The sequence below is a fragment of the Myodes glareolus genome, chromosome 7 (genome assembly GCF_982192425.1).
Source record: "Myodes glareolus chromosome 7, mMyoGla1.1, whole genome shotgun sequence".
NCBI lineage: Eukaryota > Metazoa > Chordata > Mammalia > Rodentia > Cricetidae > Myodes > Myodes glareolus.
The window spans coordinates 41,172,225-41,189,696 of NC_142032.1; the positions used below are offsets into that span (position 1 = coordinate 41,172,225).

Here is a 17,472-nt window from a genome sequence, read left to right on the forward strand (position 1 = left end):
CCTCAGAGGAGAACATAGGAAACTCTTCATTCTGGCTTCCATAGAAGTACCAGGAAGGAGAAGTGTGTTCAGGTCCAGAGCTGAGATGACCGCTGGATGGGCAGTCAGGCCATGGGTTAGATAGCTTCTTCCAGGCAAAGGAAGGAAAGCAAGCCCTTAAGTCTGCAATTACAGAACTCTAAAAGTAGATGCAAGCATGACCTCTTGTGGTAGAATAATCAACCAACTAGAAAGGGTCAGAAAAACTGGGGAAGAAGTAGGAAAGTTCTAAGGAACTTCTAATATAGTGACCTCCAGTTGGGAATCTCGGAGACTCCACTCTAGCTCAGTTGTCTCTTGAAAGCACATTCTTCAACTCATCAAGGCCTCTCATTAGTATAGACAAGTATCATGTGGCCATGTGAAAGTAACCAGTTTTATGGTTCTTCAGAGTCAGAAATGATCACTCACAGAGAAAATAGTTTTGATCCGTTTATTGAGTGCCTAATGATAGGTCATACTGTTCAGGAGGGAAATCTATTTTATGAAAATAGCAAGAAACAGAGAGACTAATATGTATGCTGTAAGCCAAATAGGCAGAAATGTTATCATTGGAATTAGTTGAATTAGAAAAAGGATTCTGAGTCTGTGTTAATCATCATTCTATCACTACAAAGAAATAACTGGGATAATCGATTTATATAGAGAAAAGGCTTTCTTTGCTTGTTTCTCTGGAGAGTCTGTCCCTAGGTCAGAGAGACTTGTGGCTTTGCTTATCTGGTGCAGGTGACAAAGGTAGAGAGTGGGTGGTGGAGCACACTGCTCATCTCAAGCCTCAAAGCAAAGGCAGAGGAAGAGGCCATCCCTGGAAGAGTTTACTTCCTGACTCTTCGCAATGAGCTCTCCTTAGAGACTGTCTCCCACTGGTCTTGGCCTGAGGACCTTTAAAACATGGGCTTTGAGGGTTGGGCAGTCCAGATGCAGACTGCAGCAGCTGGGAAGACAGAGATGCCTCTGTTGGCAGAGTACTTGGAGACACAGGGGAGATGTGGGAAAAGAGGGAGAAACCATAGTTTCAGTATCCTAGTAAGGAGAAGGAAGGTGGAACAAGGTTGAAATTTATAAGGCTTTTAAACTGACAGTGGACACTGGAATCACAGCATTGAAAGAACATGCTTAGAATAAAAGGGAATGCATTCAGATTTTTAGCTTGAAGGTGTCTTGCACTGTGTGGATGGATAAACAGTGAGTTGACTTTGCCTTCCATTCTACCAGTCATAAGGATGTTAGGGAGTTTAGAAGCCTTTAAAGGGACAGGAGAGAAGAGATAACAAAAACCATGAGCATTAAATTTTACATTTAACATTGCATTTTATCTTCACAACAAGCCTTCAGGATAGAGACTATTAATATATTTACAGTTGCCAAAGACAACACAGATAATTAATGGATGCACTGAAATTCTAACTAAAATCTGGTTGACTTCCATGTCAAGTTGTTTGTTTTATTTTGACATCTCATCTCAAGCCTGCTTCCTTCATATCCCCTCTGTGAAGCTTGTCCTCAAAGGACCTTGGTTTGCCGTGGTAGGAATGTGGAGAGATAGGGGTTTGGTTTCTTGTTTAACCAGTGTCAACAGCTCTTTCCAAAGTAACACTGTTTACTCTGGACACAGATCAGGTCAGCTTCTTCTTCTCTTACTGTGTTGACCACGCTCGGAGAGATTTTTGTGACTTCTACATAGGATAATATATTCTCTATTTCAGTAGCCCCAATGCATCTTTATTTTCAGAAAGTAAATTTAGATACAAATGATTTTAGTTTTCTCAAGAAATAGGCAACAAAACCAGGTTACATGGGAAGGTATTTCGGGGAGAAATTTTTATTTGGGGAAAGAAAAGGAAGCAGGGCCTAGACAAAGAGGACAACCACAAATCATGGCAAGTATAACCCGTGCAAAGGAAACTGAAAAGGAAAGACTGTTTCGGGAGTCTGAAGATGGAGGGAGTCTGTACTGGTCCACCATAACCTGGTTCTATCAAATATGCCCCATATGTTCAGTGATTGGCTGTGCATTATATGTGCATTGTATGTGGTCTCAATGTGAAGTGTCATGATGGATCCTAAGTATGAAAGCTGGAGACTGTCTCTGGAAGGAGCTGAGCTGCATACCTTCTCCCAAGGGGGTCTGCTGGCCTGGAACTGACTTAGCCTCCTTTGAACTTCAACAGATTTAAAACCCTGGCAGCATGGTCGCTTTGCCACATTGTTTAAGCCTACTTCCAGGGCTGGGTCAGCAGGCACCTATCTCTTACATAATTCTTCCTTGGTGCCATGACCCCAAACAGCAGGCTCAGCTTCTTGGGGCGAAAGACAAGCTTGTACATTTCCATTTCCACACAGAAATCTGGGTCTTCTCTTTGACAGTATTTGACCGGAAAGGGTGAGGAACATCTCATCTGTGGGTCTAGTGACATTCGTGTAGCCTTCACGGAACAGGGTAGAATACTGTAGAGACACATGGCCAGGGACTGGCAGTGTCTAAGACTGTCCACCCTTGGCTACCATATTTGCCTCACTTCCTCAATGTCCAGCACCATTTGCTCAATAGGCTCTCCCAGGGTCTTTAAAGGAAGAAACAACTTACTCTTTGTTTTACAACCTAGATCTTTCTCTTGGTTCTTCAATTGTTTATCATGTTACTCCAAGACCTCATTAAAACCCGTTTAACTCATTTCAATGCAGAGCTTCTTTGGTCTGCTTTTAGATTTCTTGTTTTCCTAGATTGTGGAGTTAAGATCTCATGTCCTATTGTGTCTTCTTTTGCTTTGGCAACAAATTCCAGATTCCGTCGCTGCAGTTCAAGCTGCACCTGGCCAGACAAAGATGAGGCTTCCTGTTGAAAATATCTGTGATGCCTTTGGGGGCTGGGGTTTGCTGTGCTGACCTCGTGAAAACAGCGTTCTTTCTCTGGGTGTTATAACAGAAATGAGTCATCTTTTGAGTCACTCAGCAAACATTTGATAAGCCTTTGCCAGGTGAGAGGCAAAGATGAGCAAAGCCCAACCAAGCTTCTGTCTTCGGGAATACGAACAATGAGCAGAATAGCCAAACAACACCAAAAAAACCAAACCAAACCAAACAAAACCAGAAGCAGTGGCTGCTATGGAAGAAACATAGAATTTTAGGAGACCTGTGTTGAGGAGCCTGACAGGGCCAAGGGAAAGACATCAGTGAGAGGAAGAGTTATTGTTGAGAAAATAACTTTTTGCATGCTGGAGAGTCACATGCTGTCCTGACTTGAGAAAGGCCAAGCAGGCTAGTACGTGCAGCAGCAAGTGCAAAGATCCTATGGTGGGGATGGGTTGCTTCATTATAGGGCTGAGTCAGAGCCAGTGAAAGTGGAGTTCAGAAAGACGGAAGCAGCGGCCCAGGACACTGGAGAGATTTGAAAGGGTCGAACCATGTTATAGTCTCACAAATCTAATATATACATATTTTTTCCCTTAGAGTAATTGAAAGTAACTTAAGCAGGCCATTGGTGGATAGTGACATAAGGCTTCATTTCAAGAGGTCTAGGGACCTACTGGATTGAGAGTGGACAGGTGACTAGGAGAAGAGTAGGGAAGATCTATCAGTATGTTCTGATGAGTTACTGGGACTCTGTCAAAAGCTGGACTCGCCTGGCAGGGTTTGCTGGTATTTAAAAACCAGTAAATTAGATTATAATCCCAGAACCTATTAACTTACATTCACAAGTGCAGAAGTCAACCGACCAACGAAACTCCTACATGTGATCTTTTCAGCCTCCAATTTTCAGAACAAACAAACAAAAACTTCTGTGTGTGAACATGTGTACACGTGTGTGTGTGTGTGTGTTTGTGTGTGTGTATGACTATAGATCAAACCCAGAGCCTTGTATATCATGTGTTACATAAGCAAGTATTCTGTCTTTGAGTTATTTTCCCAGCCAGTGGAAAGAAACAATTCATACTGTATCTTTGCAACACTTGAGATGGTCTCAAGTTTTTAAAATATGAGTTTTAGATGGTACAGACAAATTAGCTTTTTCTTTTTGCAATTTTAGTGTCTCTTGGATACGTTTTGATGTTTTAATTCACAAAATTGGAACATAAAATTATGCTTGTCATGGTACTGTGTAGAATGATACCTGTGATTTATTACAAGGAATAAGCAGAGAGCAGGTGTCTAGAGAGGGTGATTTAGATGACAATCTTCTGGTGCTAAATCTGAGTGAGGGCTGCTAACGATCCCCGGAAGCGATTTCTTTCTTCACTCAGCCATTGCCAAACACGCTAAATGAAAGAAACTGGGAGTACCGAGAAAACAAACCTGTCCCTGCCCATGGGGATGCTATGGTCTGATTTGTTGTTCAAACCATCGGTTGTTACGCAATGGTACATTCTCAAATGATCAGATACACCTTTGGGGCATCGTAAAGTACAGTGCTGTTTTGGTATGGGTCCAATATTCAGATTTACTGAAACTTTATTATCTAGAATTTTAAGAGAAATCTGTCAAATTCTAACTATTTCTGAGTTCTGAATGATGTGGAAAGGAGAGGCAGATAGACATAAAAATCCCATATCCATTGCTTATAGAGTCACCATTTCCAGAGCCATTTCAAGATGGTCTCACTAATATGAAACTATGAATTAGACCATTTTTACCATGAGGTTTGCTTCTTTGCTACAGGAGGGAGTTACCTTTGGGCTGAACCAGTTCAGTAAATTTCCGTTTACCAAGCAGAGAAGTCATTGGACCTTCCTAAACTGGAGTGAGAAGAGGAATAGAGGAGGGGCATTAATTGGTGGAGCCCCAGGTACCTGAAGATTCTTAGAGAATGTTTCTCTAACACCTGGCTCTTGAGAAGTCCAGCAGAAGCCCTAGCCCAGGAAGACAATTTCATTATGCTAAGAGACCGACTATATCCAACAGGAAGTAGATGGCTAGAAGGGCCTTATAGCAGGATGTGAACACATCCAGAGATTTACCTAGTGAAGACCCTTGTGATCACGGCGGTCTCTCTCTGTCTAACTTGTATGACATTAGAAACATGTATTTAATTTTGTACAAGTTTGTCTACTTCTCTGTATATGCACCTTGTGTGTACTGGTGCCCACAGAAACCAGAAAAGGCATCAGGTTACAGGGAACTGGAGTTGCAGGTGGCTGTATACTGCCAGATGTGGGTTCGGGGAACCAAAAAAAAGGTGTCTGCAAAAGCAGCAGGGGCTCCTAACCACCAAATCATTTCTTCAACCTGAGATTCAGCTCTTGCATGGATGTTGAAAGCTTTCATGCTTTCGTGGCAGACACTTGACAACTGAACTGTTTCCCAGCACCCATAATACAATGGCTTTTTAAAGTCAACTGAGAAGCCTTCCAGAGACAGCAGGGCGGAGAAGGTATCCCTGTGCAATATAAAAATGAGGCAGAAACTATAAGATTTAGCTACTGACTGGATATGGACTATAGTTGAAGGAGGGAGAACAGTGCAAATGACCAGGTTTCTAGCAGAGGTAACTTGGTTTCACTCTCTGAGAAAGGAGTGAGAAGCCTTTTTGAGAAATTGTTTGGAATGTGGTAATTCACACCTGTGCGTCCTCATGGTGGGATGCAATATGCCATAGACACTGGACTATTGGCTCAGATTCATATCCAAGTGATAGTTGTGGGCACAAAAGTATCTGGGCATGGTGGAGCAGGCCTTTAATCCAAGCTCTTGAAAGGCAGAGACAGGGCAGGGACTGGTAAATGCAAGTACTTTTTATAAAAGGCAGAAGAGTTATAATACAGTGTAGTTAGTAAAAGAAACTTCATCATGGAATTCACATGCGCCTCAGTTGGAATCTTATTGCACACTGCCTTTGAGATGCCAGACAACAACCCTGATCTTTTGATAATCACATGAAAAATATTTTACTTGTAAAATAAGCCAGGCTGGTAGAAAAACTAAATGAGATTATATCTGTTAAGTATTAGTGCAATGTCTTCCACTTGGTAGATGTGGTGGTTTGAATAGGAATGGTCCCTAATAAACTCATTTGTTTGAATCCTCAGCCCATAGGAACTGGCACTATTAGGAGGTATGTCCTTGTTGGAGTAGGTTTGACTTTGTTAGAGGAAGTGTACCTATCACTAAGGGGTGAACTTTGAGGTCTCAAATGCTCAAGCCAGGTGTAGTGTGATATTCTCTTCCTCCTGCCTGCTGATTTGGATGTAGAACTCTTAGCTGCCTCTCCAGTACCTTGTCTGCCTGCATGCCACCATGCTTCCCATCAGAATGACAATGGAATTAACCTCTGATACTATAAGCCACCCCAATTAAATGTTTTTCCTTATAAGAATTTCTGGGGTCATGCTATCTATTCACAGCAAAAGAAATTCTAAGACAGTAGGTGTTTTACAAACACCTGCTTTGAGTATCTAGCTCTGAAAATATTCTTTTGTTGGAGGTAAAAAATACACCAAAGATAAAAACCTGATATCTGCAAGCCAGAAACCAAAGAGAGCTGTGTCAGCATCTCTGGTCTCTGCAGGAGGCAGAGAGACAAAAGCATCGATCCACAGGTAGACACCAAAACAAATGGATTTTGTCACAACTTTGAGGGACGGCGTCTTTGACACGAACCTGCTGAAGAAAAAGTCTGTGGAGGTTAAACCCTGCCTTGTCTCTCTAAGATACACATTATATCAAGAACCATGTAGTAAGTCACCTGTGGTAAGGCATAGAATAGTGCCAGGAGTGGTACAAACTATGTCATACGGGAATATTATTTTGAGTTTTCAGAGAAACCTCTACTGATTTCCACAGTGGCTACAAGGGCTTATAGTTCCATTGCAGTAAATAAAGGGGCCTTTCCCCACACTCTTGGCAGTATTCATTGTTACTGTTAGCCACAGATGAATGAGTGAGGAAGATGTGATATATATACCCAATGGGGTTTTATTCCCCTGTGAAGAAAGATGGCATCACCATACTCAGAGGAAAATGAAAAGAGCTGGAAATTATTCTGTAAGCAAGAAAGATCTCTCTGTCTCTGTCTCTGTCTCTGTCACTCTCTGTCTCTGTCTCTGTCTCTCTCTCTCTCTGTCTCTCTGTCTGTCTCTCTCTCTCTCTCTCTCTCTCTGTGTGTGTGTGTGTGTGTGTGTGTGTGTGTAGTGATGGTATAGACCATAAAACCACACAAGGAATGGCTGGGAAAGAGAAAGACAAAAACAATGAAGACGTCATTTTTGAAGTCCATTACTATGTATACAATATACAAATTAAAATAGTAATAATGAAACAAACACACAAGCCATACAGTGTCTGGTCTAGGTTTCTGGATCTGCATTTCTTTAGGAAGAAAGAAAGTGTAGATATGAGCAAAACACTGGGCTGGAGACAGTGGATTTCGTTAGGAATGTGGGGGTAGCTTGGTGGCTCATAGTATGCTGTGTGTCAGGGCCAGTCTCTACTGCGACATTAACTAAGGCTCCTGTTAGGTGTTATCAGCATCCATACCCTTTGCTTTTCTTAGAAAATTGGTCCTGTCCCTCTCTTCCACTCATACTTGCAATCTCCTTAATTGGAAGATGTAAATGATCAACAGCTATTCAAAGTAGAAATGTGGGTGGACTCAGTTCCTGCAGGACCAACTTCTCCTCATGTAGTTTCTGTCCCATGCTTCGTAAATCCTACCTTCATTTTAAACCAACTTTAACTCAATGAGCTTTTTGCCCACAAAATAGTTGTCTGACAGTTACTACATATTAATGAGAGTTGCTAAAAATAATGAAATTCATTTACCATGCAGGGGGATAGACTTTTGTCTTTCAAAAGCAGTACTTATTTGGTGTTATATGAAATACGTTAGAGACAGAAATACAATTTTAGGTAACAAATACTTCTGATATGGGTATTTTGCATGCAGAGCTCTTGAGGAGTTCAGTAATCCAGTTTTCTCCTCTATCTCTGTGTTATATTTGTCAAATGCCGAGGTATCAGTAAATATTACATAAACACACAAGTTAATTCCTAGTGACAAGATAATCAAAACTCCTAGTCTTGCTCTTTCTGGTGATGTGTGGGTGGCTGTGGACCATGGCAATTGCAGCCTTCAAACAAGACATACAAGCATCGTGCCCCAGATTTGGAAAGGCATTTTCTGTGTTGATTTGAAGCTTGGCTCTGACTGTAGTTTACCTGTCACAGGTTTGGGGAGGAGAAGACAATCCTCCCACAGGGAAATCAGGGCCCACTAACATAGCAACTGAATACATCCTTGACTGGGGTAGGAGTCACTGCTATTTTGGTCACTTCCAGATGTCTGCTGCTGTAAAAGGAGAAAGACATGTGGCATGCCTACTGCATGGCAGGGGAAATCATTTCTCTTCTAGGGCTCACAACTCATATTTAACCATCACTATACTTCTTAGATGAATTTGATAAAGCTTTTGAAATTAGAATTGAATTTAGTCATGCATTTATCCACTTCCCTGTCCCGCGCTACCGTCTCGCCAGCAAGAACGACGTGGGACACTTAGGATCCTTCTGCAGAAAAGCTTTAATGCGTCTTGAGAGAGAGAGAGCATAAGCTTACAAAGCGGAGACCCAGAATGAGGGGAATCCATCCCTTATATAGGAAACAGTCCTTGCTTCGGACGTGTCACTCTTGGATTGGTCCTCTGCCCATCAACCCAGATAATGCCTCTGGAGTAGGCAGGGACAGCAGCAGTGGAAAGTTATTAAAGGCGTGTGCTACAACACCTTGAACTCACAGAGATCTGTCTCTGCCTCCCAGGCATAGGGATTAAAGGCGTGTACTACCACACCTTGAGGTCACAGAGGTCAACTACCTCTGCCTCTTAAAGTAATGGAGAATGTGGTTGCTGCCCTCCACACTTCCCTGTACATATAGCATTAGATGAATCAAAGAAAGTTGGTGAATAATCAGCATCCCTTCCTCCCCACATGAGCATCAGATAAGGGTTTCTCCTACTTTGGGATGATCTACTATTTATGAAGTGCCAGCTTTGAACACATGTTGAATGGGACAGGCACTAGATGAGCCAGCTGTCTCTAGTAACTCTTGTGCTAGCCTAGTCAGATGTTCTTCATGGTCTGCGTTCATTTCTTATGCCTTTTTCAGGGCATCTTCTTAGCTCTCATAGTAGTGATCATGAATTATAGAAGATGTTAGACTGTAATATTTACAGACATAGGGATGAAGCTCTCTGAAACCTTTAAAAAAATGTCCAGAGTCTTTTCAGAGAGTCACACCAAGCATCATCTCCTGTTCGATGTGTAGGTAGCATGTCTTGCTTTTCTTCTCTTGGGGAGATATGGTACTCACATGATTCACATCTTGGAAAACAAAGGAAGTAGAAGGAGAAGTGGATAGCTCAGTATTCAAGAGCGTGGGATTTGTGTCAAAATGGGCTCATGTTCAGATTCAGTCATAGATTTGTTGTGTGAACTTGGCCAATTCCTTAACTTCTTTAAGGTTGAGTTTGTTTACCTAAAAAATACACATCAATGTAGCAGCTACTAAATATTCATATGTGTTAACTGAGCGGCAGTGTTGTGGTAAATAACTCCTCCATTTCCTAACCAACTTGTGAGGTAGCCAGAGGAAAAAATAAGGTTAAGCCAGAAGTGAAAAATGTGGTATCTTTTCTGGAAAATTAGGTTTTGCAGTCAAACCTTGTGCCAGGACAGGTGTCCTTTCGCAGGGGCAGAAAAAGCCAGTGTATGCTCCCAGAAGGGAAGGATGACATTCCCTTTTACCACTTGGGCTCTTCCCTCAGACTCGTTTCTGGTCCTTGGGCTTCGGTGAGGAACTTGAGAATGTCTGGGAATGGTATACTTAGAAAGCTTCGACTTACGAAAGAAACATTAGGGTGAAGAAGAATGAGTGACCCAGAAGCAGCAACTTCTCAGGGCTCACTAGATGGCTCTGTGAGATAAAATAAGGTGCTCTACTACTGCTCAATTATCAACAAAATAAACTGATTGGTACTGCTGCCGGGGCATTCGGTAATACTCACCATGTTCTATGGATGGGTGCTCCATGTCGGAAACGGCAATTTGCCTTATTGAATTCATCTACACCAATGCTAGTCTCATCAGATACGCCTCCAATGACACATCCAGAAACTGTTTAATACAGGATTTCTGGGGACTTAACCATCACAGAAGGGCTTCATTTCGTAAGATAAATGATAAAGGTGCAGCCTATGTGGTACAGGGGGCTTAGCGCATCTTTGTCGACAATTGTCACATCCCGTCTTGGCCTAGTTAGATCCTCAAACCCATTTGAAATTTTGAGTGTGTGTAAAAATTTTATTTCCTGCTGGTTCTTATGGTATTAAAAGCAAAATTTGAAAGAAGTAATTTAGATCCCACCAACATTGTGTTTGAATTAGGCATGACCTTTGTTTACGTCAACTTTCTCAATTCCTTCTCATCATTCTCCTTCTAGGACTTTCTCTAGTCCCTCTGTCTCTCTCTTTGTTGCCCTACCCCCATTTCCTCTTTCTCCCCTGATAGGTCTTATAGTCCTCCCACTGGGTTGATGTAAATGATAATAAGGGTAGTTAACTGGCTTTTATTAGAGTCATGAAAGTAACTCAACTGATTTCAAGAAGATGCCCCAAACTGTCCAATTATTTAGCAAAGTAAAATGATTATTTAGGTGATTCGTGTTGAGAAGGCAGACAGGAGCTGGGGAGTGGATATATCATATGATGTTATTGAAACGATGCTTCAATATTGAGAATGATAGTGTGAGAGAGAAAGTAACATCAGACAACATTCAGTGTTGTACAAAGAGGGGGGTTATTTGGTGGCTTTGGGGGAATAGTGACTCTTACCCAGGCAGGTAATTTTTGGGTAAGATGTAGTGCACAGATTAACATGGCTGTTAGGAGGAAATGCTGCCTGTCTGCATGAAGGAATCTCATTGCTTCCAATATCATCTCATCTGCTTAGTTTTGCTCACAAGTATCTGAGACACAGTTCTATAGCTAAGGAGAACGGATCTAATCATGACTGAAGTGACAGGAAATAGACTGTCTGCAATATTTTAAGGAGGCATGTTCCAGAGATGATCTACATGTATATTATGTAAATTCTTTAAATGGCACCATGAAGTTTGTTTTGATGTTTAACGCAATGGACCCTTCACAGTAATAGCTGCACATTGGAGCAAGCCAATACTTGGTTAACATTTTGTCTATTTAGAAGTCATTGAATTTCAGACTGTTAATCAATATGACAACTGTAACATTAGCTCTATGGGACAAAACAGTAGGGCTCACGTCAGACTGTGCCCTCAGTGAAAATCAATGTCAATTCATTATTCTTTTAAAAGTCCTTCTTTTCCTTTGTGTTGCTCTCTAAAACATCTGCTAAGTAAGTGGCTTTGTTGTTGGATTTTAGGGCCTGGCACAGTACTCTGTCCTCTTTTATGGCTACTACGATAATAAGCGCACCATTGGATGGCTGAATTTCCGGCTACCTCTCTCCTACTTCCTGGTGGGAATTATGTGCATTGGATACAGCTTTCTGGTTGTCCTCAAAGCGTAAGTTTTTAATATGGTTTCTGGGATCAGTCAGAATCATTTTGAGAGCTGGCTATAATATTGATATTTCATGTATAGAGAATAGCAAACATGAAAGAGATGAATGAGCATTGATGTTAAACTCATCCATCCTGAAAGTAAAAGGTCTTAACATAAACACAGGCCTTTGGGGTCACTCCTCAGGGTTAGAAGGTGGCAACACACAGAGCTGGGAATACAGTAGGGGTAGAAACTTGCATATTATGTGCAAGGCCCTGGGTTCCTGGTGTCATGTCACCTTGCCTGTACTTCAGCATTCTTATCCCAAAATAGAGGCAAATCTCTATTTTAAATTATCTAGTTGAAAAATTAGAAAGCAAAATAGAAAGGAACTACTTTGTGCATTTCAAGTAGAAGGTCTTTGTTTTGTTAGCCAAGACTGTCTGAAAGTCATGGGAATTCCTGGCAAATGGATGCCTGGTTGCCTTAACATTAAGTCTTCGCCTCCCTTCTTTTTCAAAGCTCTGGAATCCGGACACTAAATGCAGTACCTAAGCTTTGAAGGCTTGAATAGTTGAACGCTTTAATGTTAGTGGCTGGGAAACCATCCGTTTCTTCATAGTGTTTGTAGTTAGTAATCTCAAATTCAAAGTGATTTGCTTCCCAAATGTAGCTGTTCTCATCCAAAGCAATTCCATAAACTAAAACGTCTGGATTTTTCCAGCGTATTTCACATCTATCAAACTGCTGAAAGAGCTGAATAATTCATTGAATGTATGCCTAGTGAAGAGCTTATTAATGCCAGTCTATCCCAGGGGACTTTCCCAAGACTTCCCTATTGCAAGGTTCCCCGACAGCACACATTTATCGTTTATAAGCCTGGCAATAATGCTATGATTAGAATAAACTAAAAAAAAAAATCCTTTAGTACTTTATCTTGTCATGTGTAAGCTGTAAATGATGTTGAGATTTGCCTCCATATACTGCCTTGCATGTATCATAAACTAACATATATCATAAACTGGTATAAGCATACATATACAAATACTTCTTTAAATTGGGAAAGTTGGCAATATTCATATTTCAGAATTTCTAACAAAAACTATAATTTATACTTCAAATAACAATTAATATTTGCCTAACATGTACTATGCAACATAAAAACAGTTAACTGTTCTTTCATTTTTTGTTTGATTTTTTTTTTTTTGAGATGGGGTTTCACGTACTCCAGGCTAACCTCAAATTTACTTCTTCCAGAGTGATGGGATAGCAGGTGTGTCCCACCATGCCAAGTTTATGTGGTGCCAAGGATTCAACACACAATCTCACGCATGCTAGGCAAGCACTTTATTGAGCTACATCTCCAGTGAAAACCTTTACCTTTTAACTACTGCAAAATAGTTCTAATACCAACTGAAAGGCTATGAAATGAAGACCATCTGCCCTTAGGGCCTTTGGAACCCAAATTTGTCAATGAAAAGTTTCCTGCTGCACCCTTCCCTCTCTCTGTGTTCCTCCTCAGCTTCTGTAGGACCAAGTTGTTCCTCCAGTGTGTCTTGTGTAGTCAGTGAGGATGTGCCAGTTACTGTCATGGGAGAGGTGATGATTTAAGGTTCAGTAGCTTGGTTATCAGGCCATGCTCACACAGTCAGAACAGAATTTTAAACACTGTTCTCTAACTTAGTATTTCTCAACATGTGAGTTGCAACCTCTTTGGGGGGAGGTTGTCGAATGATCCTTTCACAAGGGTTGCTCAAAACCATTGGAAAACACAGATATTTACATTATGACTCATAGCAGTAAGAAATTACAGTTATAAAAATAGCTTTATTTTAGGGGGTCACCATAAAACGTATCAAAGGGTCGCAGCATTAGAAAGGTTGAGAACCACTGCCTTCACTGCATTCTTCTGTTTGGTTTTGTTTTGTTTTGAGACAGGGCTTCTCTGTGAAACAGTCCTGACTGTCCTGGAATTCACTCTGTAGACCAGGCTGTCCACGAACTCACAGAGATCCTCCAACCTCCACCTTTCAAGTGATGGGATTAAAGGCATGTACCAACACCACCCAGCCCTAACTGCATTCTTATTTCCCTAGTCTCTGAGGAGGATTCATTCATCTCATGATGACAAAAATGCATCTCTAGCTTGTCCTGGGTGGCCTTTTACAGTTTTAAAATCCATTTTAAAAATGATTGCTTTGTTGTAAAATCCCTTTGAAGTTAAATTGCCTTGATATGACTCCTGTAGTAATTTTTTTCTTAAAAAACTAAATTGATCAAACATAAGTATATGACAAGACCCATTTATATTCCAGACCACATTAGGATCGGGACCACCTTACACATTGTATCCAAATGAGTAAAAACATTTCTATGTTCTAGTTAAGTTGTCCTTGTACACACTTCTTTCTTTTTATTTCTTTTGTATGTACTTAACCAGGATATCTATGACCCACTTCAAACCCTACCTAAATGTCTTTCATATTTCCTGACATGGAATTTTAGTATCAAAATTGTGTCGCCCTCCTTCTTTCCCCACCACTAATTACATTCCCTTTTGTTGAGAGATTCTCTCATATACATAGAGGGATAAAAACCAGAGCCCCTTATGGGCTCCATGTTGCTATTTTATTTGTCAGCAGTATTTCCACCAGAGATGATAATATCCACTGTTTCTAATGATGAAATTCAGACCCTAAAGGATGCCTTGGAAGGCTCTGTGAGGCTGACTTATGGGAACATGACCTCGCGGCAGATCCGACATAGCACATGACTGTCTCCTTCTCTTCTCTAAACTGCAGTTGGCCTTCTTTAAGGAGTGCTTGGAACAAAAGGACAGTGATGGATGAAAGGTCTAAAGTCACTGTCTTCCATTTCATGTCCTTTCTTTATGACCTAGATCTAGAATTATGAGATTCACAATGCAAAATTCTCTTCTTACAAACACTTCCCAGGATTAATGGCAAATATTTACAAAGTGAGGATGACATTGTCAAAACCTTTTATAATGTCAAGGACAGAACTGGAAAGCGATTCCATGGCAAGCATGTATGCAAAAAGCTATTCATGGTTTATCTGTTTATTGGCAAAGCTTCTCCTGGTGCTATTTCCTTCTGTCCATTTAAAAGCAATGTATGTTATCTTTACTGTGAGCTGTCTAGAGAGCTATCTAATGCCTGGAGACTCATGCTGAATAAATGAGTCTTTCATTGTCATGGTTCTCGGTAAGGGAAATTGACTGTAGGCAAAGGCATGGCCCGCGCTTCTGGCTTCTACCCTATGATTTCACCTTGTACTGTTTTCCAATCCAGTCTTTGTCTTGGTTTCTTTTGAAGAACAGAGTTCAGAGCTTTGTGTCAGCCTTAAAATAATTCCCTCTTTTTTCTGCAGGGCATTTATTCTGTCAGTCTTTATAGGTATTAAAATCATCAGCATGTATCAGTTTTTGGTTACTATAAAATGAGAGAATTAAATGAAAAATGCATAAAATTAAAAAATCAAAATAACTATTGTCTATTTACATGAATACCCTGTTTAAAAATGTTTTTCAGACATCGTATTTTCAGTGTGCCCATGACTGCCGTTTTGTCCCTCCCCTTGCCTGCCTTTCTTACTTTTTCCTGGCTACTGCTTTTTACAGGATGACCAAAAATATTGGTGATGATGGAGGTGGCGATGACAATACTTTCAATTTCAGCTGGAAGGTGTTCTGCAGCTGGGACTATCTGATTGGTAACCCTGAAACAGCTGACAACAAATTTAATTCTATCACCATGAACTTTAAGGTAAAGGCACAGACAGACCCCCAAATCTTATATTCTTTGTATTCTAAGAATATCGCTGGGAAGAGTACTGTGAGCATTGTCAAATCTCTTGACAGTTGTGAGAAGGACGCTCTCATCATCGCTGCCTGCTATAATATGGACACAAGTCTGATTATGAGGAAATATCCCGTGACCCATGACAGCTGTATTTTCTCTTCAGAACTTTTCTTCTCCAAATTTAGTAATAAGCTACTGCTATTGAACTCAAATAGGAGTTAGCAGAATCCGACAGTTCAAATTCTGTGACAATGCTCACCAGCTATTTGTGGAAACATGTAGGCTCAGGCACATAACTTGGAAGCATGACAACATAGCTTTAAGACAATACTTGGAGAGCAGGCCATGGCTGAACAGACCTGTAACCACAGCGTTTGGGAGATGAGAGGCCCAGGGATCAGGAATATAAGTAACAGCATCAGCTACAAAGTGAGTTTGAAGCCATCATAGGCGATGTGAAACTGTTTCACAAAAGCAAAGACCTACATGCCGACCCACCCCACCCCCACTGTAAAAAATAAATACTGAAAGAGGGTATCTTATAGAGTGAAGATTCTCCTGGTGTTATGATTTAAGAGTCTCATGTAGCACAGACGAGCCTCAAGCTTGCTATGTAGCAGATGCTAACCCCAAACTTATCCATCCTCCTGCCTCTACCAGTTCACTGACTGTACTGTTATGTCATTATTCAACTACTCTGTGGAATTTCAGATTTAGTTTAAATGTTGTTTCTTGTTTTTCTCAATTCACAACCTTTTTCACAGCTGTGTTTCTCTTGCGTTCTGTTTTGCCTGGCTACAGGAAGCCATCATAGAAGAAAGAGCGGCCCAGGTGGAGGAGAACGTCCACCTCATCAGATTCCTGAGGTTTCTTGCTAACTTCTTCGTGTTCCTAACACTTGGTGCAAGTGGATACCTCATCTTTTGGGCTGTGAAGCGATCCCAGGAATTTGCACAGCAAGATCCTGACACCCTTGGGTGGTGGGAAAAAAATGAAGTTCGTCTCTGCATGCTTGGAAACTCATATTTGCTATTTTGTGGGTTATGTTTCAACATGAGACAAGGCTGCTCCCTGCTTGATTCTCCATTCTACTCTTCTGCTTATCCATCACACTGCACATTCCCCACCATCTTCCTGTCCTGTTTCCAAATCCATGCTGTTGGGTTTTCAAGCTACGACAAGATGGAAAGTTAGAACGAGAAGGGAAAAGAGAATATTTTATAGCGGGAAGGGCAGATCTTAGGAGATGGTATGACAGACAAAGATAGGAAAACCAGACTGACAGCCTTGACATTTTATTTCAATTCTAAGACTCTTCCTATAACCCAATATTGCTTTTTCGGAAGATGTTACTTCTACAACAGAAAGGCCAGGTTTCCTGATTAGTTTGCTCATAGTTCCTATACCTATCTTATAAGAAGCACCCAGATTGCCTGGTTAATGTTATGTTTCCAGGCTTTTCACGCGAATCCCAGTGACACACCTCCATCTATTTATTGCCAAAGCCTGTGTTCCTCAACTATTCAAGTGAGGAAGGCCAGCCCTTGGCCAGATTTACCTGCAGAGAATCTGGTAATCAGTGTGGAGGAGAGCGGTGAATATAACATAGATTTTACACCAGGAAATCATTGATCCTGAGTTAGTGCTAGAGTCTGCGGTACCTGAGGTATTTTTGTGTACCACACGACATCAGCTTGAACTTGGGCATTTTCAAAGCACATGCAGATTTATGCTATGAGATGCTTAGGTACCAAAGATGGAAACTTCTGTAAAGCTGTGTAGATGGAGGAGTTTTGAGATGATGCTTCATAAATGTACGGTTTCTTAGAAACATCTTAGTTGTAAAGTGATTCAGTAGACATATAAAAAATACCTTTACATGAAAACAGTGTAAAAACTTCAGAAGTGATAACAGCAAAAATGAACCACACATTTAGAGATCACAGTATCACAGTTGTTCCATGGAAACCTGTCTTTTTTCTCTTAAAGGATTTTCAGAATATTCTTATAATGATGATAGTAAATATAAGAAAAATGTCCAGCTTTTCTCCATGACACAATGTTCCTATTTTAGTGTAAATGAATCATATCAAATGATGAAT

The 17,472-nt window shown here is 40.9% G+C and overlaps 1 protein-coding gene across 1 annotated transcript in view; it reads left to right on the plus strand.

Annotated features, from left to right (window-relative positions):
- Nucleotides 1–17,472, plus strand: part of Tmc1 (transmembrane channel like 1) — a 109,991-nt gene that overhangs the window by 53,488 nt on the left and 39,031 nt on the right. Inside the window, exons 8-10 of the mRNA XM_048438696.3 lie at nucleotides 11,428–11,570; nucleotides 15,190–15,334; nucleotides 16,172–16,366. Of these exons, the coding sequence (XP_048294653.3) occupies nucleotides 11,428–11,570; nucleotides 15,190–15,334; nucleotides 16,172–16,366 (483 nt within the window). The remainder of the gene's footprint in view (nucleotides 1–11,427; nucleotides 11,571–15,189; nucleotides 15,335–16,171; nucleotides 16,367–17,472) is intronic.